Source organism: Chenopodium quinoa, unplaced genomic scaffold, assembly GCF_001683475.1.
Source record: "Chenopodium quinoa cultivar QQ74 unplaced genomic scaffold, ASM168347v1, whole genome shotgun sequence".
Lineage (NCBI taxonomy): Eukaryota > Viridiplantae > Streptophyta > Magnoliopsida > Caryophyllales > Amaranthaceae > Chenopodium > Chenopodium quinoa.
Window position 1 is genome coordinate 705,058 of NW_018742410.1, and position 24,887 is coordinate 729,944.

The 24,887-nt window shown below is 33.3% G+C and overlaps 3 protein-coding genes and 2 non-coding genes across 7 annotated transcripts; 1 reads left to right on the forward strand and 4 right to left on the reverse strand.

The window, feature by feature from the left end:
* Positions 1–162: 162 nt before the first annotated feature.
* On the reverse strand, positions 163–9,387 carry LOC110704732. Its single transcript, XM_021882543.1, has 8 exons — positions 9,214–9,387; positions 8,208–8,396; positions 5,430–5,603; positions 4,182–4,366; positions 3,307–3,378; positions 2,532–2,577; positions 2,097–2,203; positions 163–1,708 (listed from the first exon to the last, which is right to left on the reverse strand). The coding sequence occupies exons 2-8, from the start codon at positions 8,392–8,394 to the stop codon at positions 422–424; spliced, it is 2,058 nt and encodes a 685-aa protein (XP_021738235.1). The 5' UTR covers positions 8,395–8,396; positions 9,214–9,387; the 3' UTR covers positions 163–421.
* A 1,210-nt stretch (positions 9,388–10,597) lies between these two features.
* LOC110705451 (cysteine--tRNA ligase, chloroplastic/mitochondrial-like) lies at positions 10,598–15,454 on the forward strand. 2 transcript variants are annotated; one of them, XM_021883325.1, is made up of 9 exons: positions 10,598–11,197; positions 11,865–11,928; positions 12,207–12,368; positions 12,596–12,766; positions 13,630–13,911; positions 14,042–14,167; positions 14,511–14,714; positions 14,899–15,000; positions 15,086–15,454. In XM_021883325.1, exons 1-9 carry the CDS (start codon positions 10,830–10,832, stop codon positions 15,320–15,322), a joined length of 1,716 nt encoding a protein of 571 aa, XP_021739017.1. In that variant the 5' UTR covers positions 10,598–10,829; the 3' UTR covers positions 15,323–15,454. The 2 variants fall into 2 exon arrangements, with proteins under 2 accessions (XP_021739017.1, XP_021739026.1); XM_021883334.1 differs by having other exon boundaries at positions 11,031–11,197; positions 12,174–12,368.
* A 259-nt stretch (positions 15,455–15,713) lies between these two features.
* LOC110705461 (heparanase-like protein 3) lies at positions 15,714–22,320 on the reverse strand. Of its 2 annotated transcripts, none has more exons than XM_021883345.1 (9): positions 21,467–22,314; positions 18,290–18,326; positions 18,015–18,195; positions 17,707–17,855; positions 17,374–17,604; positions 16,931–17,120; positions 16,711–16,836; positions 16,499–16,598; positions 15,714–16,174 (listed from the first exon to the last, which is right to left on the reverse strand). In XM_021883345.1, the coding sequence occupies exons 1-9, from the start codon at positions 21,740–21,742 to the stop codon at positions 15,815–15,817; spliced, it is 1,650 nt and encodes a 549-aa protein (XP_021739037.1). In that variant the 5' UTR covers positions 21,743–22,314; the 3' UTR covers positions 15,714–15,814. The 2 variants fall into 2 exon arrangements, with proteins under 2 accessions (XP_021739037.1, XP_021739043.1); XM_021883351.1 differs by having other exon boundaries at positions 16,172–16,256; positions 21,467–22,320.
* A 993-nt stretch (positions 22,321–23,313) lies between these two features.
* TRNAS-UGA lies at positions 23,314–23,395 on the reverse strand. Its single transcript has one exon. It is a non-coding gene; the product is annotated as a tRNA-Ser (tRNA).
* Positions 23,396–24,485: 1,090 nt separating this feature from the next.
* Positions 24,486–24,567, reverse strand: TRNAS-UGA. The gene has a single exon. It is a non-coding gene; the product is annotated as a tRNA-Ser (tRNA).
* Between the last annotated feature and the right edge of the window lie 320 nt (positions 24,568–24,887).

Below are 24,887 nucleotides of genomic sequence, written 5' to 3' on the forward strand. Positions count from 1 at the left end.
TCACAAGGTTCTACTTGCCTTTATTTTTCCCTAATTTGACTTTGATCACCTCTTAATGCATTTCCCTTGATATTAACACACAAATATTGATTTGATTACATTTGTGATTCGTTCCATCAATAAAATTATATTTGGTTTTATTTTATAAAAAGCGTAATAGTTTAACAAGCCTAAAGCTATCTTCTCTCAAGAGTAAACAAATTCAGATTAGGTTTCAAAAAAAAAAAAAAAAAAAAATTCAGATTTCAAATCTTACTCGAGTCTGTTTTGAAAAGAAAATCATGGAAGTTGATGATACTAATGTGAACGACAAAAGTGTTTTTTTGTCTACAATGCAACAACTATCGCTTGCGCATCTACTGTGCTAGCATTATACCATGTCCATGGACTATTGATCCATCAAATACATTAAGGCCAAATCTTAATAAGGGTAGTAAGGTACATGTGGGAAAGATTGGCGAGTATCATGCCGTCTTTGCAATCCAGCAGGATCTGTATAAGGAGCAGTAGGAATGTAAGGCTGATGGGGAGGCATTGCACTATTACTTGGTCTATAGGATGAAGTATACGGAAGAGATGTTTGAAAACTAGTAGCAGGATGGTATATAGTTTCAGCATGAGCCTCAGGTCCAAATCCTGCAGCAAGATTGGCAAGGGGATGTGGTCGGCTCATTGAGCCGGAGTAGATCGGTGTATCAACATGCATGCTATCATGCATATATCTTCCAAAACCTTGTACTGGTGGATTTAAAACAGAAAATGGACCTGCCGGGAAATTTGGAGCATGTCCTAAATTATGAACATGACTTCTCTCTGATCTAAACCTACTATGACCTTGGATATGTAGATGATTAGAATGAGAGGGCAGTTGGTGCTGTGGAAAATTGGAATCAGCATATTTCATTATTTCATGATTTCTCTCTGGTCTAAGTCCTCCATAACCTGAAAAGGAAATAGGTTGGTGTGGAGGACAGTTCGGTAAAGCATGTCTCAAAGTCTCAACATGAGTTCTATCGGGTATAAATCCTGCAGAACCTTGAGCATAAGGGTTAGAATAGGGAGGCGGTTGGCCATCCATAAAATGTGGAGGTAAAATTACTCCAGAGCCTTGGACAGATTTTCTTTTTTTTCTGAACTTCTTTTTTACCCTGCCTGTCCTAGAGGGTGTTGGGACTTTTGTGCTGGTAAGACTATGACAATGCTTACCTTGTTTTCCAGGTCTTTGCTCCTCAGCAGGAGCCCCCTGTGTCGGGCACTTCTTCTTTCTTTTTCGAGGGACGGACTTTGATAGTTTTGAATCATAGGCATTTGCAATTATCTTCTTGGTCGGAGGAGGAACTTTACCAAATAAAAGACTCTTTAAATTGTCAGCACTAATTATTCCCTCGGTAAAGAGCTGAATCTGTTCCACAGAGCGCCGTATACATGAATATATCTTGGTAATTTTAGCAGACTTCACTGCTCTTGCAGTATTCTGGGACCTGTCAGTAAAATCCTCGATCTGCAAGATTTTCAGGCAGGAAGCTATAGGACCAATATGTTCAAAAAAAAAAAAATTGAATAAAAATTTACAGGCATACATTTCAGTTAATAAAGTCGGGCAGCTTACTCTTATCAAACCCGTTGCTTTCCAGTTTTTATATATCCATGATCCCTCATAAGTACTAACACAAATTCCCTTCGACCACAGTGATTCCACTGATTCAATCTATAATGGCAAGAAAAATCAATGGAAGATATCAAAACCAGTGGGAATTGTACAGAACTGCTGACATAGATAAAAACAGGTTCTAAACCAACCATATTATGTAACTCCCTTTTTTGATACAGAACTTAAATGTGTTTTTAAGATGTAGCACATAAAACAGCGAGCATTTAAATTTAGAAGAGAGTAAATTAATTGACTATTATGTCATTATGTACTTCTTAAGAACTGCATAAAATGACATAATGGAAACTTAGAGCAACCGTAATCAATCAATCAATCAATTTAGAGCAACCGTAATATGAGAGAAATTATCAAAAACTTACATAACTCCATAAACCTACCCCATATTTTGAAACCGAGATAATATCATAATAATTAAAATGATTACCTTAACCAACAGAGATACAAAGAGCTCAGCAAGAGATTCTTTATTTCGTTTTCCATATTTCAAAAATCTAGGAATTATTTTCTTCACAGCCTCCGGGTCTGTTCCATCTGGAGCGCGTGACGTAAAATCAGTAGTCAAAACAAAAATGCTGAAAATTCGAGATCATCTCTATACGACTATTCCCAGCATAATATTCAATAAAACCAATGGCAAATTCAGAAATGACGTGTGCACAAATTACCCCAGGGTATCATTTTGTCTACAGGAAAAACAGAGGTTCGCAAGTATTGCAACTAATATGAGACTGACTATTAGAAAAATTAAGCTCTACTTCTCTCAAGTGCAGAAGCAAACAACAATAAAAAAAAAAAAAAAAAGAAAAAAAAGAGGATCCATCTAATGTTTATACTCGTGATAAGGAAAAAAAAAAAATACCTTTCAATATGTCAGAAAATGGAGGTAATATTGGGATGTCCCGAGTCTGCATCAATCAACATAGAGTCACCAGAAATCATTGAAGAAAAGTCAAGTCAATGATAAAAAAATGTCCCAACTTTATTTATGAACCCCAATCATTAATAACCTATGTCATTGCCAAATGCCAATATAATAAATAGAAGAAAGACTTGATGATTTTACTTTTTAAGATACTAAACACATTTATAAAATCAAGACGATTATATGCTTCAAGTCTTCAAAACTTGTACAAAACTCTGCCAAGAAGCATTCAATATAGACTCAGTCATTTTATGGTGCGGATATTTTAACATTCTGGAAAGAAAGATTGTCTGAAAACTGGAAATAAATACACATTAAAAATCTGAAGCAGTTCAATGGTCACGAAATTAGCACAAATTTGGCAACAAGTATCCATGCAAGTCTGATCACCAGAATTGAGGCAGGGAAACTTGCAACAAGCATCAGCCAACAAAATGACTATTCAGATGGCCCTTGGAGAAAAATCAATGGTAATAAATGCTAATAAAACATTTATACGCGCATTAATGTGCACAAATTACATGGTGATATTCCCAACCATACAGTATAAAACTGCAGTGCGTAATATTCACTCTAATTAACATCTTTTTCTATAATCTTGATCCTCTATGATTTAGGACATTGGTAAAATTCTAAGACACAAGAAAACAACAAAAATAAAGATAATAGGTTGATCCAAGTGTCATACCTGCAAATGAAATGCCGCCAGTTATATCAGTGATAGAGAATTCAGTGTACCATCTTTAGAGCTGTTGATATCTTGTGCCTTAGCCCATGCTTTCAACTGCAAAATCGATTGCAAATGAAAAGGTTTACACAAATACGATTCCACAGATCAATAGTTCAGTTCCTTTTTATTTTGGGTTTTTAATACAGTGACAAAGTCAGTACTCAGTAGAAAACACAACCCAAATAGCAAATGGAGCTCTCATTGAACTACAAGCCCCAATCATATTTTCATACAGTACATTTATTCAAAAACCAAATCATGTTTTCTCAATTACAGGCCTTATTTGAAAGTTGCTATTGCCAACCCAAAAATAAAAAAGAAAAACACACTAAAACAAAGGCAAAGCACCAAATAAAATACGCAGTATGCCCTTCGTTCTTTTTTGTTCTACTCAATTTGCTCATTCTATCTTAGGCATACCCCCTTTACAAGCTTACCCCTTCTATCCCACAATAATTACAACTTTCCACACTCTCTTACTTAATAACACCTTATCCTTACACCCACCAACCTTTTTTACTTTTTCTCCCCTACTTTATCTTACATCCCATCATCTTTTTTAATATTTTTTTTACAGTAGAGTATAAAAGAACAGAGAGAGTATAGAATAGTGTGTATATGTGTCCTATGTGATGTGAGTGGCTAGCTTCTATAAGTTGGTATCATCCACAATCTTATAAGTAGTGACTTCCTCCAAGAAAGTGAAACAATTCTATCTTTCACCCATCTTATTGAAAGACTTTCACCCATCTCTAAATGCGGAGCAAATGAAAGGGAAAACTAACATAAGTTCAATCAAGTCCTTACAAGGTATTACCAACTACAGCTGATTGGCTTTTGCTTCTCCTTTTACTTACCATAAAACTTAGCTTTTGAAACCTTTCATCGATAGCCGAAATCAAGAGCACAATGTGGGATTTAGCAATACCGTCTCTATTTCCAACTGAAAAATCACATTCAATTCCAGATCCAGAATCAGTAACTTTTAATACAGGCACCCTAGCCGACATGATCAGCTCCACAGTTGTAACATGTCCTTTCTCTGCAAATATATAACAGGGTCAACTGAGCTTGGAGCAAGGAAGAAAGGATCCAACTCTATAGTGAGTGACTAACAGCCACAGAACTTGGAAACTTTATCAATTGAGCAAAATGAAAAGTCACATTTTGAACAAGATAAAGGCCAGACAGGGAGGTAATGAACTACCTCTTGTTCAGATACACCAGTTATTGACTTAGAGTTTATAGAGACAGCCTATTCTGCTCTGCCACATAATGCAGTGAAGTGGAATTTTATATTCAAACTCCACTTTGCTAAGTTTCACAAAAACCTAGGACATGCTAACATTGCAACTAACCCAAAAAAAAACAAAAACTCTGCATTATTCCTACGACTGACAATTACATGCCCGCATAATTTAAGTACTATACCAAGAGTCAAGACGAACTTTCTACATCACAAATAAGCTTATAAGGCAATAATCACTGTAATATCAAATTATAATATTCTCATAATCTCAAATTATAGAATTCCCATATGCGTATTATTATGTCCAATTTATTGTCCTTTTGCTTTGATTAATGCATGTTAATCTAAGCATTATTCCTCATTCACATTATACATGGGACTGAGGGAGTAACTTCTTTGATTAAAGCCTTATATATTTCCTTTATGCATGTTAAAGCATCAGTTCATATACACCATGCTTCCATCTAAGGCACTACTTGCATGCATACTTAGTTACTTACCTCTATAAAATTAGCACTTAAGAAAGTGCCTAAGCATTTATATATCGGTTGAGTCATTCAATTGAATAAGTTAACAAAAAAATCAGTTAGTTCATCTACTTGATACCACAAATGAAGGATGCTACTTTATATTTTATACATAGCTATAAAATAATTATCTTACACAAACAATGATTTATCCACCACAAAACCAAAAATTTTGAAGCAGATTTCAGCACTGAGGAAACTATTAATAAATGCAATACATTTAAAAGTTCAACAGAGGAATAACCTCTATAAGGTTAAGTAAAAGAAGTATCAAAAGAGAGCCATAACTTAACAAACGTTAAGTGAGGAGATTTTTGTAGGTTACTTACTTCGAAGGGCATAGAATTTCTTTGCAAACTTGCGGAGGGTCTTGATTTTTGCAATACGATCAGCTTCAAACAACTTATCACTAAAATTAATTGATAAATCGAGGTCACTTTTAGCATTGAACATATTCATCAAGAATGATCCAAAATTCTCCACTACAGGGCATTCTTCATTTCCTGAGATTCATAAGAATGGATTCATTAGAGGGGTTTTATTTTTTCCCTCATAGATACATAAATAAAATAAATCTATAACACGAGCATTAAAAAGAATGATGACATAAATGGCTTTTTTTCCAAAGAAAAAAGGGGGGAAGGGGGTGACAATTGACATGAATAATCCCTAATTTCACTCGTCCTTTTAAATTAATCACACTTTATGGAATTTTGGTAATATAGGATTAATGTGCGGTCTTGTGGGTACCTTTTCAAACTATTTTGGAGTACTGGTCTTCCTATATACAACAGACAATAGAACAAGATAAATAGCAGATCATACTCTTTTGTGAATATAACCTCCAAACTATAAATTAATTTTTAATAATCAAAGGTAAATTTAAATTTAACTTGTAAAGTTGTAAGTGAAACTTGGTATTCTTCCAGCCATTTTCCTGAATAAAAAGACAAGGGGAAAAAAAAGGTAAGTGTTGGGTATGGCCCAAATTTTATAAGCCCATTATATTGATGGAGTATAATCTAAAAGGTTCCTGAAAAATCAAGAGAAGATTGCACTTGATTTTTCTAGAGTTATCTACAACTTTAATATCTCCTAGAATATTCTAGAGAATATTAAAAGTAGAAGCCTCTAGAATAAGAGCCATAATTATGGGAAAATTCCCATAAGAATCTAGAAACCTCCATCCTCACCTATAAATATGGGTCAAGGGCATTCAATCAAAAACATCAACAAAAAACAATAACAAAACAATACAAAACACAACACAAGAAGCCATACCAAACACAAGCCTTTCTACAAAATATCTTCTCTCCTTGTAATATTCTACTACTATCATAATACTCCTTGTGAGTTTCTTATAGTGAGAGTTCTCTGGTAATAATCACCCTCAAGGGTTCTTGTATTCTCCTACTTCTAAATAGTGGAATAAAAGTGCTCGTTGTTACACAAAATTGTGTGTTCATTTATATTCATTATCTTGCTAATTATCAATTCAATTTACACTTCTCAATCAAACACATCTTCGCTTGCGCTGTGCACTCACCAACCCTAACAGTAAGATTGACCCTCCCCCTCCCTAAACAAAAAAACAAATGATTAAAGTAAATGGTGGAAAGTTTAAGAATGATTAGTTCTAGTTAATAAGTTGACAAGGGTTTTTTTGTTTATTATATTTTGTACTTTAGCTTCTGGTTATGACTTTTTTAGGGGCACCTCCTGAATCTCATTACAAAAAACAAAAATCCAGATAAAATCTACACCCCCCCTTCAACCACACACACACACACAAAAAAAAAAAAAAAAAAAAAAAAGAAAAAACCTAGGGGCCAAAACAACTATACCGAAAGGCCGGAAAATATCTTTTTTAGGTAATCACAAACCACCAGCAAGCTGGGCTAAATTCTTTAACGGTTTTCACTACTATTTTTAGTCATCCTAAAGAAGATAAAAGCAAGAAACATGAAAAGTAGCCCAAATACTCTAGTATCTAAATATAAGGTGGTATCATAAATGCTATCATCAGCAGACTATATATGCATAGCGGATGCTTTGTGCTTTAAAGATCATCATACAAATATTTCTCATTTGTAAATTCATAAAGGATTAGACTAAATTGCTAAAAATAATAAAATAATAGAAATTTTGCAATCTGCACTCTATCACTTGCTCTTGCTCAGCAATGTACTTTGCTATACAATAAACAATCAACAAAACAAGATTCTCTTCCCAATACTATATTGCAGATTGTACTTCTGAAAGTTCTTAAAGTACCTTCTACAAAGTATATTCCTATTCAATCTTTTGAATCTATAAAATCACAATTTTATCAGATAAGGAAAGCGGCAGTATGCCACTACTTATTGAGAGGCTATAAAAAAGGTAACATAAGAGCTAATCATTCTACATTTCTTAATTGGTGTAGTTTATTATGTGTGTCATGACTGAGAACTTAGTTTCATTCGGTATATGTGCCCTTGCATTGATGTTGCAATCAGCTCTGGTGCAGCAGCTACTGCTCAGCAAGATCTATAACAGGTTAAGATATGACTGTCTAATATAAGGTCTTGTACCAAGACTACTTGTGCAAATTCAGACATTTGAAACACTTCTTCATGTTCAAGGGCAAACAACATGATTCAGACTAGCTTATTTATTGGGCATCTCTGCACAATAAAAATTTCAATGGATAAAAAAGCAAAGCTTGTCAAGGAACATGTGCATAAAACCAGAAATACAGTTTAAAAATGAGGAATTTATACATTCACTCACAGGCAATAGGTTTTGTGCAATAGGTAGTAAAAATCCTGTAGCTTTACACAGTCAATGTTACATCCACACACAAAAAAATATGCACTTCACAATGAACAATGTGTCAAATTTCACCTTTCAAACATTTAAGAAGCACTATTTAGAAATTGCAAGACTTTCCCAAGATAAACTATTTAACAACAGAATATCTAACAACATTGCGAGCAGTACCAAATACCATAATAACAATAGACTATCTCTCCTCTTCTATTGATCCAAGTTTAACATGAAATTATAAGGGGACACCCACTAGCATATGGTGATATAGTTCCTCGTGTACATAAAAGAAAGCTTACCATACATTTCCCTAACGATATCATTAAAAATACGAATCAAATCTCTTCTATTGGCATAGTCGTCAATGCTGGGACAGGTAGATCCATAAACATCATCCAGCAGGGTCTGAAAAGAAGATAATTGAGAAAGCAAATCCTTGTTCTTCTGCAATCCCAAAATCTCCTGTCTCTTAGTAGTCATCAACATGCCTGAAACAATTGCCAAACCAAACTAACTCATTAGATTAACCTATTTTAGATTTGCTTCTAGGGATAACAACAACAAGAGTCAAGAGGGACATCGGATACATGGCTCATACAAACTTCTTAACATGTAAGAGAAATACTTCGTCAGTAACTCGATAGATACATCGCTTTAACTTTTACACTGTTTGTACCTTAACTTAAACAAAATCTCTAATCATTTACTAGAAAAAATTATAAAAATTGATATTCAGAAAATATACATTGAGATTAACACAATAACAATTCGTATGATGACATTTATCTTTACATATCAATCGTAGTAAAAAAACCGAGATCAAAGTTAATAGTGAAAAAAAATCAAACCGATGCATCTAAACGGAGGAAGCATGATATGATTATCGGCACAAACTACTAATCATTTGAATTATGCACATTTGCATTACTTACTCACAAGATTAACTTAAATATACAATAAATTAGTGCATAAGATCATCATCATCACCAACCACTGAAATCAATTACTCCATCACTAATTCGCAAAACAACTCGAAATATCAATTCATATGATCATGACAAATTTACAATATCTTTAAGCTGAATTAGATGAAAAAATCACCAAAAAAATTGAATTTATCGACTTCAATTAACTGCCAAGGAAAAGCAGTTTAACCAAAAAAAATCCGAATATTCATACTTATTAAGGTGGAGAGAAGAAATTGAAAGGAAAACGTGATTTGGAAGCAATAAACCTACTGAAGAATTGAAGTTGAATTGCAAGAAGAAAATGAATTAGATTGATAAAATTAGGATTAGAAGATACCTCGGAATTGAAAGCGCCTGAGAAGAGGAGAGAGGGAGAGAGATTGGAAGAGGATGGAATGAAAGCACCAGCAGTTGCAGTCGGTCAAAAGATGGAGGGCGGGGAATTTTAAGGGGCTCCTATGACGCTACGATTTTTGTCAAGTACGGTGCACAAGGAGTCCAAGGACTATTCAGTATTCACCGTTTTGTACTTTATCTTGCTCTATTAGGCAAATTCTATGATGAGATAGATTGTGACTCGTGAGACATTAAAATTTAAAAGTAATCATAATCGATTAAAACTAGCAAGACGTTTGGGACTTGGGAATAGAAGTTTGACAAAAAAACGTGTCATCGACGTGACTAAATATATTTAGTTTACTTAATCTGATTTGATTTTTTAAGAAAATTTGATTTAATAATTTTTAAATTTGTTTAAACTTTTACCTTATTTGTAAACTAGTTCATATTTCTTAAAACAAGATATAATCAAATGGGATATCATTAAATTCGCATAAAACTTTATTTTCCAAATGTGAAAATTTCATATGAATGTTTTTTTTTAAATTATGGAGATAAATAAGTAAATGCTAATAAAAAAAACACCTAGTTTGATCGAATCATTTATGAAATAAACAAATATTTTATTAAATAAGTTGAATTGAACCTAACCTAATTGACAATTTGACCATTACATTGTCCAATACTTTTTCTATTCACTTTTAGTTGTAACAATATGCCTAAAAGAGTGATATATTTTTGTCAAACTACAACAACTAATTTAGAAGTAAACTAATAAAGGTATTGAAATTGCAATAAATAATTGGTGAAACATAGCATAACCTAAGAATTCATGGTATATATTATTGAGGATTAGGGTTACATTTATCGGCTTTGTATAAGATTGGTTGAGGTTATAATTCATCTTATTTTCAATTTTGGTTTGTAAAGAGATGCATGAACGTAACGTAAAAGAGAGAGAGAGATGCATGAACGTATTATACAACGTATTGTAATTTTAACATGGATTTGTTCACACACATTGAGCTTACGTGTAACATACACAATCTTAATACTTAGCATCTATAGTAATCCTACAACATTGAGTAATAACCTTAATTATTTACTCCCTCCGTCCCATAATACATGAGACATTTGACTTTTTTCCACTGTTCATGCATTAGGTTTGACCATAATTTTCACTAACATAATAATATATGTTAACTTTAAATATGTTGTTAGATATGTATTAATATAAAGTTTCATAATATAATTTTTTTAAATAATTTTCATTAATATTCAAATATATATATAAAAATAAAGTTAAAATAGTGCATTAGCATATGTGCAATGTTGACTGTGTTATATATTATGAGACAGAAGGAGTATATAACTATGAAAATCGTACTCAAAACTCAAAATAACACAAGATTGAGTAATTAAAAAAAGTTAAAATGATTGAAATACTCTAAACAAAAAAATTACTCCGTATAAAGCAACAGGGTTTTAACGAGTTAAACCGAGTGTCGAACATGTTAAATCACCGGTCTCAAAAATCAACCATCTTTAGTAAGTGATGGTACATAAACCCAAATTGACGAAACCACATCAAGATTATCTCCAAAATAGCCGAAAATGGTAGCGCTAGTAAGGTGCTGTAAACCCTTCCTCCCGCCATATCTAACCCCTCTTTCTCTCTCCAAAACCCCACTTCAATTCCGTTTGCAATTCTCCATTAACAAAAGGGTTCGGTCCTTATGTTCTTCCCCTTCAATTAATGGTAAAAATACCATTAATAATTCGATTATTGATTCAAATAACGAGAAATTAGAGGGTGGAATCAAGAAAGGATTGTGGCTATATAATACAATGAGTAGGCAAAAGGAGTTGTTTAAGCCTAAAATTGATGGTAAAGTGGGAATGTATGTTTGTGGGGTTACTGCTTATGATTTCAGCCATATTGGTCATGCTAGAGCTTATGTTACCTTTGATATTCTCTACAGGTTCACTCTTTCTCCCTCTTTCTTGATCATTTTAATGTTGTAATCTTTGTTTTGGTGTAGAGAGATTCGACGAAAGGCAACGATGTAGACGGGATTTGATCCCGGGTTTTGAGTACCCTTTAACCAACTGAGCTAGTTGTCCTGCTCTATAATGTTGTAAATTTGGTTTTATTGCTATGAATTTTCTGTTTTTTTTGTTTACATTTATGGTTTGTTGACGTATAAATGCCTTTTTGTTAATTTGTTTTGTTTGGATGGATGTTATCAATTGTTAATTGTTTATAATGTATTGAGAATTTTTTTGTTTAGTTGTTGGTTTGATTATGGAAAGTTAAAAGCTTTGGTGTAGTTCACCAAAAATAAAAATAAAAAAGGATTTGTTCAATAATTTGATGCTATATGCTGTAGTTAGAATGGTAATCAGACTTTCATGTAACTGTTTGACTTATATCTTTTCTAATGGATTAGGGAACTTAATTTACTGGCCATATGTGATGAAACAGAAAAAACTGTCTCTACGGTCTAGGAAGATGGAAGGTTGGCAGGCTGACTACTAATAGATACGAAGTATTAGATAAACTGAACTTTTGAACTGGTTATGTGTGTTTTTAATTATCATTGTATCTGCTGATTAGTGCTGTTTCTGCTTAATCTGATGATTTGGCAGGCATCTCAAGCATATAGGTTATGAAGTCTGTTATGTTCGCAACTTTACGGATGTTGATGACAAGGTTGGTTAACAAGCTGCAATGTCAAGTGCTAATGAACACTTTCCTTTTGGCTGTCATGATTGTAAATTGGATCTATTTACCTATCCTAAACTTTCTCTCAACTCTGCAATTTGTTTCTGATCGATTTGTCTTAAAGCTAGAAATTTTGTCACGCCAAGGCAATCAACATATTTGTGCTTCAATGTAATATTGGCTTTGAGTTGATATGAATGTCATGTACCGACTTTCTTATACTTGTCTGACAGGATACCTGAGTATGGAATTTTCGAATTCTGTAGATAATTGCCAGAGCTAACGAACTGGGGGAGAATCCAATATCTCTTAGCAAACGTTTTTGTGACGAATTCCTCCAAGACATGGCCTATCTACATTGTTTGCCTCCATCTGTAGAACCTCGTGTCTCCGATCACATACCACAAATTATAGACATGATTAAGCAGGTATTTTTTTGAATTATTTTATCAGGATATGCTCATTCATAAGGTCATGTTGTGATTCCATATATAGTTGTTGGCTGAAAAGATTCTTTTTACATAAAATTGTTTTATGTTGAGGACTATATTGCACAAATTCGGGAAGGGACTTTCGGGATGACTTGAACTTTTTGTAGAATAAGTTCTTCATTTTACTTCTTTTTTTGTTATATATTCTCTCTTTCTCTTGGCAGATTGTTGATAATGGCTTTGCCTACAGTGTGGATGGGGATGTCTACTTCTCGGTGGCAAAGGTCCCTGATTATGGACAACTGTCTGGACGAAAATTGGAAGACAATCGAGCTGGTGAGCGAGTAGCTATTGACTCGAGAAAGAGACATCCAGCTGATTTTGCATTATGGAAAGTAAGTGTTTTTTTTTTTTTAATGAATTTTTTATTATCTTTCCATATTTCTCTGGAAATCATTAAAGCAGAATTCATCATTGGTTATATCTAGGTTGTTACTACTCCCCCCAATTCAAATCAATGGTTATGCTTTCCTATATTGGATAATGGTTACACTTTACCTTTTTCCATTTTGAGATGTTTTCTACAATTTTAGTAAAAAATTCATTTCCTTACCCTTTTTGTACATGTATTTACTCTTTTGGACCCACTCTAATTCTTTAACTTTTTGTTTACTCTTTCAAGATTCCACCTTTTCCATTTCTATCTCTGAACTTCCAATGATTTCCTTGGTTTTAAATAAAAGTGAAGTGTAGTCATTTAATTGTATCAGATAGAATTGGAGAGTGAGGTGAGTCTGTACTCTGTAGTAGCTAATGTTTCATTACGTGTTCTGTTCCTTGTGTTGTGGTTTGTTCTCTCCTATGTTCTACTTCAATTCTAATTCCAATTGGGAATAAATAGGTATAATATATTGACACCTCAATATTGAATGTAACATGATACTTGTACACTTCAAAGTATACACTGCTTAGACTTTTTAGGATATCCAGCCATAGTGTCATATGTGATTCTTTTATCTGAGCCTTGTCGTATCAATGTTTTTTATTCCTTGTCTTACTTCTCACTGTTCACAACTTCACATCTAAAAGAATGCAAAAGATTTTAATTGTACATTTATCTCCCCTTAAAAAATGCATGCAGCAAGCTGGTTTTTGACTGTTTGTTGCTGATGAAAGTGGTAACATTTACTTTTACTTTGCTTTGCTGTTTGGTTGCTTTTGATATACGACCTTTTACAAAACTATGCTATTTTTACAGTCTGCCAAAGAAGGAGAGCCCTTTTGGGAGAGTCCATGGGGTCCTGGAAGACCTGGTTGGCATATTGAATGCAGTGCTATGAGTGCTGTTTATTTGGGCTACTCTTTTGACATACATGGTGGTGGGATGGACCTTATGTTTCCTCACCATGAAAATGAAATTGTTCAGAGCTGTGCTGCATGTCGTGAAAGTAATATAAGCTACTGGGTGCATAATGGATTTGTCACTATTAATTCGGAAAAAATGTCCAAATCTCTTGGTAACTTCTTCACAATACGGCAGGTAAAAAGATTTAGCTGTATAAGATTTTCAGTTCCATTATTGTGAATTGTGATCTTTGGTTCACCTCATGCTCATAACCTTTTCGTTTCTGGGTGTTGTACTGAATCTAGTAAGCTCTTGGTCTTCGCAGGTTATAGAACTTTATCACCCACTTGCCTTGAGACTCTTCCTCATGGGAACCCACTATCGTTCTCCAATAAATTATTCTGATGCCTTATTAGAGTATGCGTCTGAACGTATTTTCTACATATACCAGGTATGTCTGGCAATAATTTCTATTATTTGAAAATGGTGTTTTAATCTTAAGACACACATTCAAACTATTCTATATGGTATTTATAATGCCCTCTTATCATAAACTTACGGGTTCTTCACTCCTTTAATGTGAAGTAAAATGAAATAGCCTGTACTCCTTGCATGGTTATGGAATGTTAAAATTATGGCATGAATTCTTGTGCCTTTAAACTTGCTGCTTCTCTTTTTGAGCTCCTATCTATGCACTTGTGATGTAGTTTTTTGCTTATGATATGGGCAAAACTTAGGTGGTTCTGTTGCTCCTACTGGCTTTGTTTCTAATTTCTAGTGCGATCTGTATGCAGACATTATATGATAGTCAAGCTCTTCTGGGCAAGCATGAAAAGGCTAGTTTAAAAAATTCCATTCCCCAGGATATTGCAAGTTGCATCAATGATTTCCAAAATAGTTTTGTGAATTCCATGTCAGATGATCTCCTCACTCCAGTTGTTCTTGCTGGACTGTCTGATCCGTTGAAGACCATGAATGATCTTCTTCATACCCGTAAGGTATGTAAATTCTGACTGGTCCCCAAATTTATATTTTTTACCTGGTTCAAATATGAGGCCATTATGTTAGTTTAATTGGCTAAACTATTATTTGACTATGTCCCAGAACGGATTTTCTAGTTTGGTACTGTATCATAAAGGGAAAATATAGCTTTTGATCAATTTCTAACATTTGGCACTACAGGGAAAGAAGCGTGACCTGCGAATTGAATCACTTGTAGCCTTAGAGAAGGCAATCAGAAATGTGCTGGTTGCTCTTGGGTTGATGCCATCAAATTACTCAGAGGTAAACTTTTTTGATGTTTTTAGATCCAATGCAGCCAAAAAAAGGGGAAATGTCCGATAACTAATGTCGACATGTGGTGGTGCAGGCTTTACATCAGCTCAAAGAGAAGGCTTTGAAACGTGCCAAGCTCTCAGAAGCTGAAGTTCAGCAAAAGATTGAAGAGAGAGACACATCAAGGAAGAACAAAGAATATGAGAAGTCAGATGCAATAAGGAAAGAACTGGCTGCAGTGGGAATTACTCTGATGGACAGCCCAGAAGAAACGACCTGGAGACCTGTGGTTCCCACCGCACTACAACAAGAGCCAACAATGGCTAGCTGAGTCTATGTAACATGATTGTTTTCATACCATATCAGAGATTCAAAGTCAAGGAGACATTATTTATAACATTTTGAAGTTTTCTGTAGATTATTTTGAGTTTTCTAGTGAAAAAAATTGAGGATGATCATAAGATATGCGGCTTAATAATCTAATGCTATTACTGGAAACATTTTTTGTGTTTATCAGCTTACGAGTACTCTTCTTGTGTTTATTAAAGTGTGAATGACTCACCATATTGTTTCCAATATACTACTTCGTATATGATTTCTTGCCTCAGTACTCTGTTGACCCTTGCCTTGCTTTTTAACATGGAAGTCAGATCTGGATTTTAACAAATACAGTTGAGACGAGACAGTTTCAGGATGAAGCTTCACCTTGATATCTGAATTGATTTAAGTTCGGTAATTTTTTTTCTTTTTGAAACATTTAAGTTTGGTACATTTATGTTGTGTTTCCCTAGTATTTGTAATCTATAATGATTTGTATCTGTTTCTATTTACAAACGTTTGAAACAATGCTTGGTATATGGACAAATGCAATGGAAAATGGGGCAATAGTTATCGGATCATTTATATGTACAATTGCAGGTTTCAGTATTGGGATGCCTCCGGAGGAATCAACAGTCAAAACTCTCCCATTTAGGAGCATTTTTTTGCTGCTCAAGTCTCTATCTGGGGCTGTCAGGTGGTACTCTTCTCTTATATTCTGAGTAAATATTGGCATTTTACCAAATTTGGACTTCCTAGCAAATGGTTCGCTGTTTTCTGCTGTAATGCTGCCTGTTTCTGTAGATATGTTGACTCTAAGGGTCGCCTCAGCGTCAAGGTTGATTAAGAGCAATGTGATCCCTTGCTGAATGGATAAATACGGTATGTCAGATCAAGTTTAGCCTTGTCAAATACAACTTCTTGTCTTTCCTCTACTGAATTTTCACCTTTCAATGTAATTTATAAATTAAAAAAATCTTAAATTGAGGATTAGGCATATATATACTTCTTAAAGTAGGTGTATATATATATATGTATATTTTTTTTTTCCCTTGTTGAAGAAGATATATTATTGTTTTAGGAAATGCTTCTTATTGTTTTAGCAGAAGTGGCTAAAATATTGAGTGTATTTCAAATCCATATGTAATAAGAAATTAAGAACTTGATATGGGAAATTGGTAGTACTCACAGATTGTTTCGAGCAATGAGTGTATGCTCGTAAATTATTCGTCCCAGAAACGCTTGTAGAGAGAACTTTTTTTCCCATCAAACGATGCCAAAGAAGAGCGCTACAAATATTCACAAGTCAATAATAATACAAATTTGCTGCAATTTCAAATATTATGCTCTGTGCCTCTGCTTGCATAGCAATTATAGCTATAGAACTTTTTGTTATAGTACCTGTAATAATCAGGGTTTGGCACAAAATTAGATCTGTCGAGAAGCCCATAATTTCCACCTATCAAAGTTTGTCTGCAATAAGTTTTGGTATTATATGTTGCTGCCATTCCAAGCTGATCTAAGTACCTGTTTTTGTTTATTTAAAGCCTGGAAGCTTAAGCCAAGGAAATTCATTGAAAATTTAGCTGAGTTGCAGTGGCTAATTAAGTGGAAAGTTTACCAGAAGCTCATCACAAAAGTGTTTGTAACATGATTTCGACCACTGTTAAAAGCACCACCTGCTTCACCAACCCAAGCAACAGCTGAGGTCCCCGAGTTCCTTATGTCCTGTTGGAGTTTTTTGAATACTCTTGCTTCACAGTCAAGGTGGGATGGATCTAATATATTACCCACAAGGCCATTGTAGTTACCTGCAAATCAGAAAAAAGGGTTCATGGTAAGGTTATATTTGCTATCGAATTATCTATATAGTGCTACCTTCATCCTGAGTACTCGATTATTTATTTTGTGTTATTCCTACTGGTCAAGATGTACATAGCGGTAATGCCTTTAGTTTTACTAATCCTTTGCCAATTTCATCTGATAGGGAGACTGTTTCTGGAAGATCGTGCTGATTTTCTTAAAACTATGAGTCGATAGTTTTGAAAGAGTGGGTTGGTTTACCTGCACCAAGATTATAGACATGGTGGGTGATTGCTTGGAGAGACTTGGTTGTTTTGCCAATAAACTCCGCGAACCACGTAGCATCAAAAAATCCTCCAGGGCCAAGTATTAGAGGCTTTGTCTCAGAGCCTACATACACCTTTTCAATAAGATTTTGCAGGGTGTTCACATCTGAAGCATACTGGTGAGCTGTTACTCTTGCACCAATTCCCCTTCCACTGAGTTCATTTCCTATCAGTAGTTCAGAACATTAACAATATGTCATAATTTTGGAACGAGTACTTTGGTTCGCTTGAAATCTTGTGAGCAATTCATACTTAAAGAGCTACTTACCAAGTTCCCATCCATAGATACTGTATCCCTTGTTGACTGTGTATCTTAAAAGTGATTCTGCATTGCTGGGATCCCAAGCTCCTTTAGCTGACCCATCTGGGTTTATAGTTCTTCCTGTCAGTGCATTCAACCCGAAAGTGACCACAGCCCTAGTCATACAAATGCCATATAACCTTTTAAGAATTCCGATTTTTTTTTACTTGGATTTTGATCAAGTTTATGTAGAAGACTTGAAAGATACATTTGTTTTGATATGTACAGCATATGCTTATTAGCAAGGAAATGTGTTAATAATCTAGTGTACATACCCCGTCTCTTCGAAGAATCTGTTAAGGTCATCCCATCGCGTCATGGGCAAACAGCCTTGTGAGAAACCAAGAAATTGAGAGGATTTCTTGACGAATGGGTTGCAGTGTTGTTGCTCGTTCGTTTGGTAGATTAGTCTATCCTGCAATGTTCCACCCATTCTGATTTTCAGGGGAGAAAATGCTGCAATATCACGACGATCACATAAATCTTATGAAAACATTATTACATATGTCCATATGCTGGAGACCGGTACAGTGTAGAGCACTGAGCTTACCCTTTACAGCATTCGACAAAATTGTGTTGTTCAGATCCTACAGTCGTTAGCAAAGACACATATTAGAAGAAAATACGTGCATTCTTGTTTAGATGTAGAGAGCTACAAAAGGTAATCTAATCTAATCTAATATATATATAAATAAAGTAGGCATTTTTGGAAAGCATTCGGCGCGCCACATAAGTAAATGTATATTTTCGACCAATTAAAATTAGATTTCTATTTTACTTTGGAATTAAAAAATTCGTTTGCCACCTAAACAAAAGTGACGAATGACGGAATGAGATTTTAGAATTTTGCCACATAAGTAAAAACAACGAATATTGATTTATTAGGATTTAATTTATTTAAAAAACTAAAAATTATCTTTTAAAATAATCATCTTTTAAAATAATCATCTTTAGATATTGGATTTATATACCTACTATTATAAGATAAATTTTGATAGTGTTTATGATAAGAAATAAAAATTATTCCTTAATTATAATTAATACGAAATTTTTTTACATCGAATTATTACATCTAATAACTATTATTTTTAATGTTCTTATCAAAATATTTATTAGGGGAATAAATTACATAAAATTAATAAAAAATTATCCTTAACAAACAATAGCAAAGTAATCAAAAATATTATGAGTATGATCTAATTACAAAAATTATTTTTATGAGATTTTATGTATAAAAAACCGTGGGATATTAGGATTTAAATTATTAAAAAAAATAAAATTATCTTATGAAATTAATGGTTTTATCTAAATACCCGATCAATAAGATGTTTTTTTCATAAAAAAATTTGAAACTTATAACGCAATAAAAAACTTTACCTTCTTCAAACATTTTATGTCTAAAAAATTGAAAAGACAGATAATTTGTTAGAGATCAAGAGTTCACAAGAAATATACGAAATGATATATAGATTTGAGAGTTTAATTTCAAGTGTAAAAAGCAACGAATAATGATTTAGGATTTAAATTATTTTAAAAATAAAAAATTATTATATTTTCATATTAAAGATCTTATTACAAATTTTTTTTTTTTAAAGATATCATATTATTGTCATATAACTAACAACAACGAATAAAATACAAAACAACAATAAATTAAGTCGCATTATAAATTACATTAAAAAAATTATACTTTTGTAATTGGCAATATCATTTTAATTAAATTATTTTTTATTTTAATTTTTTTTTGGTCTGAAATTATTAAATTGTAAATTAAATCAAATAATTATTTTAAAAAAAAAAAACTTAGAGTATATAGGAAAATATCTTTCTTGAGATATATGTATGAGAAATCATGCATCGCACGAGCTTTCATCTAGTAATATAATATGAACAAGATTTGATCTGAAGTTTTGGGTACCATGCTTAAGATAATTAATCAACTAACTACTGTCAGTAGAGGTGGGCTTGGCCCAGTCCAAAGCTTGGCCAGTAATGGGCCTGGGCTTGGACCAAGTAAGTAATTGGGTTGGAATGGTATAAATGGGCCTATACATTTTTGTCATATTTAGGTTGGGCTCGTTCATGCATGAACATATAGGCCATATACAAAGCAACAGAGCACCTAACCTAGTTGGAATCGGACTAAAGTTGTTAGGCACTTAGGCGAATGGTAAAGATTCTAATGTCATTAAACCAATGCAATGACTTATACGATTGAGAAAGCGAGCTGATTATTATTATAGTAATAAAAGATAAATGCAATTAAAAAGAAAAACAATAAAAACTAAAATCATTTACTTGTAACTTTTAATCCAATTTGCCTAGTCATTTGATTATCATTGATAGTAATATAATTGCGTATTACTTTTGTCACAAGTAGTAATAATCAGCGTGCTTCATCATAGTCATTGCAAATAGGCCATATACAAAGCACATAGCAAACTCAAGTGGTCATGATTTCCCATTTTTATAGAAATGATTATGTATCGTTTACAATACAAAAGCAAAGTATTTCACGCACCTAATAAGTACCGAAAATGGTGCTCCTGTTAGCATGTCTCGGTCACATGAGGCCTATATCCTTCATGTGCCATATAGGAGTACCGTTCTTTTAACAGTAAAATGAGTTCATGGATGCACCATGCACATTACGAGTAATTTTTTAAAAAGGGTTATTCTCTCCCAACAAGAAAGAAGAGAAAATTTTCCCAAATGAGTATTTTTGACATAATCTTTGAACACTTTTGTGTTTGTGAGGAAGAAATTTAGTTTGTTTTTCCTAAGTGGATGTAAGTCATTTTCCACGTTCGTATTGTTGGCCTCATTGAATGGACCAACCAATGTGAACTTCAAATGGAAATAAAGCCAATAATACTGTAGTGCAAAATTATTCCTTAATGCTTTATTGCTTATTTTGTTAAAACAAATAATTCTTGACTAAAGCTGATAAATGACTAATAGTGTTGTACTACTACTCTCTCATCCAATCATCCTTATGTATCGCTTTAGCCATACTTTTTACATTCGGTTCATACTATTTGTATCTATATTTTTTTTGTTTTTAAGTTTTCTTTAATCAATTTTGATTCTGTAATAAGCTATTCTAGATTTTAAGTGCTTTCCTCTTCTAACTTAGCATTTTGATTTAGAGGGAAGAATTCTATTTCAGTCATATCTAGGTGATGAGTTAACCAACTAAAGCTTAATTAAAGTTGGGTACTTGTCAAATACAACTTTATTAACATTCAAAGCATTTTGTCATGAAAATCTTTTGTCAAGTGTACTCCCCCCTCTATCTCCAAATCATAGTTGTATCTCACTTAATATATTAATTTCTTCGTTAAAATTTTATGTTCACCTTTCAATCAAGCAATCGCATTTTTTACTAAGCAATCTTTTTTAATTAACCAAATAAAATAAAATAAATAAATAAATTCAACAAAACCGCACTCTCTTTCTTTTTTATTCAAATTTTATAAGTTTATTACTTTCTTATTTTCATACAAAAGACAGATGAGACTCATATTTAAAACATAAAACAAACCATGTTATTTATGAAAACATGAAAGCAGAAGGTCTATAGAGAGAATAGAAGTATACAAAAACACTATACTTCATGCATTCATTCACCACAACATAATCATAACAATGAAACTAGATGACAAAAAAAAAAAAAAAAAAAAAAAAAAAAAAAAAAAAAAAAAAAAAAAAAAGTTAAAAACAATACCAGATTGAGAAGAGAGGTTTCACCCCAACTACAAGAATCATAGTCACACTTATCAATAGGCCACCAATCCAGTGTGGCGCAGATATAATCATCGTCAGTCCGAGCAATCTCAGCCGTCGAATTAAAGTAAACATCCACCGTCTGATGCTTTGGTGATTCAACTGAATGGTTTAATATGAAATACAAGATGCAAGCCAAGCCCAAAAGAGAGATGATAGAAAACACCATTTTACACCATAACCCACCTCTTATTTTCAGGTATGTCATAATTTTCATATCATTCTTATAACTTTATATGTATGTTATTGTTGTATATATAGAATATAGTGTGATATTTTTATGTATTAGTTGGTGCATATTATATAGAATACATGATGGGATTAAGAAATAAAATTTTGATGGGTGTTATGATTTTTCTTGTTAGATTTGATGGTGAAAAAAAGTGAAAAGAAAGTTGACATGAGAATAATGAAAGAATGGTGAAAGAGTATACTTTTCATAAGTGGAAAGAAAATAGAAGAATTGACGGTTTGGTCTAAGTAATAGAACAATTGATCCTTCTTCACTTTTTCCTACTTTAGATTTTTCTATTAGTATGTATTTAGGGGTCAATGGTATTGGTGGCTATCCAAATTACATGAACAAGGTTTAGGATTGAGGACCCACTTTGGTTGGTAAGAAATACTTTTCTCTTTATTTTGTGCGTAAATTTTGATGGGCATAATCCACAAATCAAATGGTAGGAACTTGATCAAGGGTTGTGCTAGAATTTGGGCCGAAAAATAGATTGTTTTAATCTCGGGAGTTAGGGTTGAGCTTCGGGTCAAAAATTAACAAGCTCTACATAAAGTTGCATGAGTTAATAATATCAATGTTATTGTTGGTGTATATCAAGAGCCAAGAATATATATAATAAGGCTATTTAGGCAAAGTAGCATTATCATATCCTATAAAGGTACAATACAAATAAAGTTGCAAGTTGAGCATTAAGATTAAGCACATTTTTATATGGATGTAAACATGAATATATATTAATTTATAATATATGCTTTTGATAAATACTTGTATTAATGCATTGTATTACTATACAAAGTAGGATAATATAGAGTTTAAAAAAGGTGGAAAACTTTTGAAGTCCACTTGTTAAGCTAGTTTTAATGATTCCCTGACTAGTTAAGAACTAAGACACCAAATTGTTTGCTGATGGCTACAACCGTCCAATGGGACACAAAGGTGAATTTTCAAATGTTCCAAACTTCTAATAACTGGTCAAAAACGACATGAAACGAATTGATCCCAAGCATCATTCACAAATCGTGATTGTTGTAACTTTAACTTTGGATTTTCAAAGCTTTGATGTATTATTTGTTGTATTATTCTTGTATAGTTGAATCTAGTGATTAAAGACTACTAGGTTATAAGTACAGTGTACAATGACTAGGAATTTGGGATCGTTGCTTCCAAGATCAAATTTAAAAGTCTTTGCCTCATATCCTAAGATTATCTTTTGAATTTCCACCAATAAAATCACTTAAATTGTTCCATCCATAAATTAGTCGTCAAAATATGCATCAAAGTGCATTAATAACATTTGGTTTTTGTGAATGAAGTAACCTTCATGCAATGATCCAAAATATCCAAGTCCATTGACAAATATGACAATGATACAGTTACACATTCTAATAAATTTGACAAATCCATGCCTTAAACTTTGGTTTCTGAAGACTGATTTTGTGGAGTCAAGTCTTCTTTGATAGCTCTCTCATATTCAACTATCAAAAGTGTCAATTAAGTCCAAAGCACTGTAACAGCAATTGAATTAAAAATAAAAAATAAAAAGCAAACATCGTCAACAGCAGGGTTCGAACCTGCGCGGGCGAAGCCCAACAGATTTCAAGTCTGTCTCCTTAACCACTCGGACATATTGACTAATCTGGCAACTAATTAAGATATAAATTATTTATACTAAGTCTTTATTAACAAACACGTATACAGTAGTCAAATTCAAACCATTACACAAAATTAAGTTTTAATCATTGAATTGAACTGTACTAGACGTAATGACTAGTGACTAACATTTTTGCAAGATTAAGAATTTGAGCTCTGACGTACATATCCGTGAAGATTCATGGACTTAAGTAGTTCATCACTTCATCGCATAGATCCATAGACAACGTTAAGTAGTTGTTCATTGCGTTAACCCTCAAGTTTCCAAGTTTCTGATCGGAACATGACATCTATTACATTTCAGATTTGTTCGTCACATTACACCATTTTACATTTATAGTGAATGCCACGATGTTAAAATGGCCAGAAGCGGCGTAGCAGTCGTAGCAGACTGTAGGTTCAACTAGTTGCTAGTCTGCTACAAGCACAACGACACATTGGACTTGCCTATAGAACAGATTTATCTAAAAGCATGCCTTGCAAGGGTAGATATACTATAATCTGCTATGAGCCTATGACACATATTAGTGACCGATGTGGGACAAAAATTTATCACTAATATTAGTATGTATGTCTCTTTGGGACTTGGGAGCAGTCACAAAATCTCTGAAACTAGATAATAAAGAAGCGTATGAAATGAATCTATATAATTCAAACAAAAAGAGTGTCTGTCAGACAACCGTGTGATCATCCCAAGCTCACACAGTGGAGCTGGGGAACGATCATCTACGGCACCAGTGGTCCAAGAACCAAAGGCAGCTGTTAATCACGCTCTGACCACACGGTCATAGTTCATCCACCAGACTTGGTTTTCTGTCTCCTTAGAACTCAAGGATACAGAGGTACGATCCTATAGAACAGATCCTGTTCAAGTAAGGTCGTGCTAGTTTATCTACTGATTTGGATTATAAACATGCAATTTTTTCTCTAAATGGCCGATGTGGGAATTTGTTACTTCTTTACTTGGACTCACATGGGTACACTGACAGCACGAGCCATCTTTGGATTTGGAATCATGTCTCCTACTTTTGAATTTTGGATATTATAAAAGGTGCCGACTTCTAAAAAAACACGTCGACAGCAGGGTTCGAACCTGCGCGGGCGAAGCCCAACAGATTTCAAGTCTGTCTCCTTAACCACTCGGACATATCGACATCACTTATGAATTAAGTGTGTTTAATAATATTTATATTATTCAACATGATGTATTACTCAGTTCCTAAAAGTTCAACTCACTTTGCAATTGTGTGGTTTTCAATGAACATTTTTTACCATGAATAACTCCGGTTGTGTATAAGTGAAATTTGTAAAAAGTTGATTTTTGGATTATTTATATAATAAGGGAAATCTAATATGATATCACATGCTAATTTATTTATATTGTACAGCTCATAAAATGTGGTCAAGTTATTTTATTTTGACCACATGAATAGTAAGTGAGTCAAACTTTCAGAAATGGAGGTAGTACATATAA

Bases quoted from the DNA above. Each gene is read 5' to 3' on its own strand.
- LOC110704732 (XM_021882543.1), bottom strand. From the start codon at position 8,394: ATGTTGATGACTACTAAGAGACAGGAGATTTTGGGATTGCAGAAGAAC. The intron at 5,604-8,207 runs GTAAGCTTTCTT...TATGAATCTCAG, and splicing joins TATCGTTAGGGAAATGTATG to GAAATGAAGAATGCCCTGTA. The intron at 2,578-3,306 runs TAACTGGCGGCA...TGATTGATGCAG, and splicing joins TGAATTCTCTATCACTGATA to ACTCGGGACATCCCAATATT.
- LOC110705451 (XM_021883325.1), top strand. From the start codon at position 10,830: ATGGTAGCGCTAGTAAGGTGCTGTAAACCCTTCCTCCCGCCATATCTA. The intron at 11,198-11,864 runs GTTCACTCTTTC...ATGATTTGGCAG, and splicing joins ACCTTTGATATTCTCTACAG to GCATCTCAAGCATATAGGTT. The intron at 11,929-12,206 runs GTTGGTTAACAA...CGAATTCTGTAG, and splicing joins TTACGGATGTTGATGACAAG to ATAATTGCCAGAGCTAACGA.
- LOC110705461 (XM_021883345.1), bottom strand. From the start codon at position 21,742: ATGAAAATTATGACATACCTGAAAATAAGAGGTGGGTTATGGTGTAAA. The intron at 18,327-21,466 runs GTATTGTTTTTA...TAACGACTGTAG, and splicing joins AAACCTCTCTTCTCAATCTG to GATCTGAACAACACAATTTT. The intron at 16,837-16,930 runs GTAAACTTTCCA...AAACAAAAACAG, and splicing joins ACTTTTGTGATGAGCTTCTG to GTACTTAGATCAGCTTGGAA.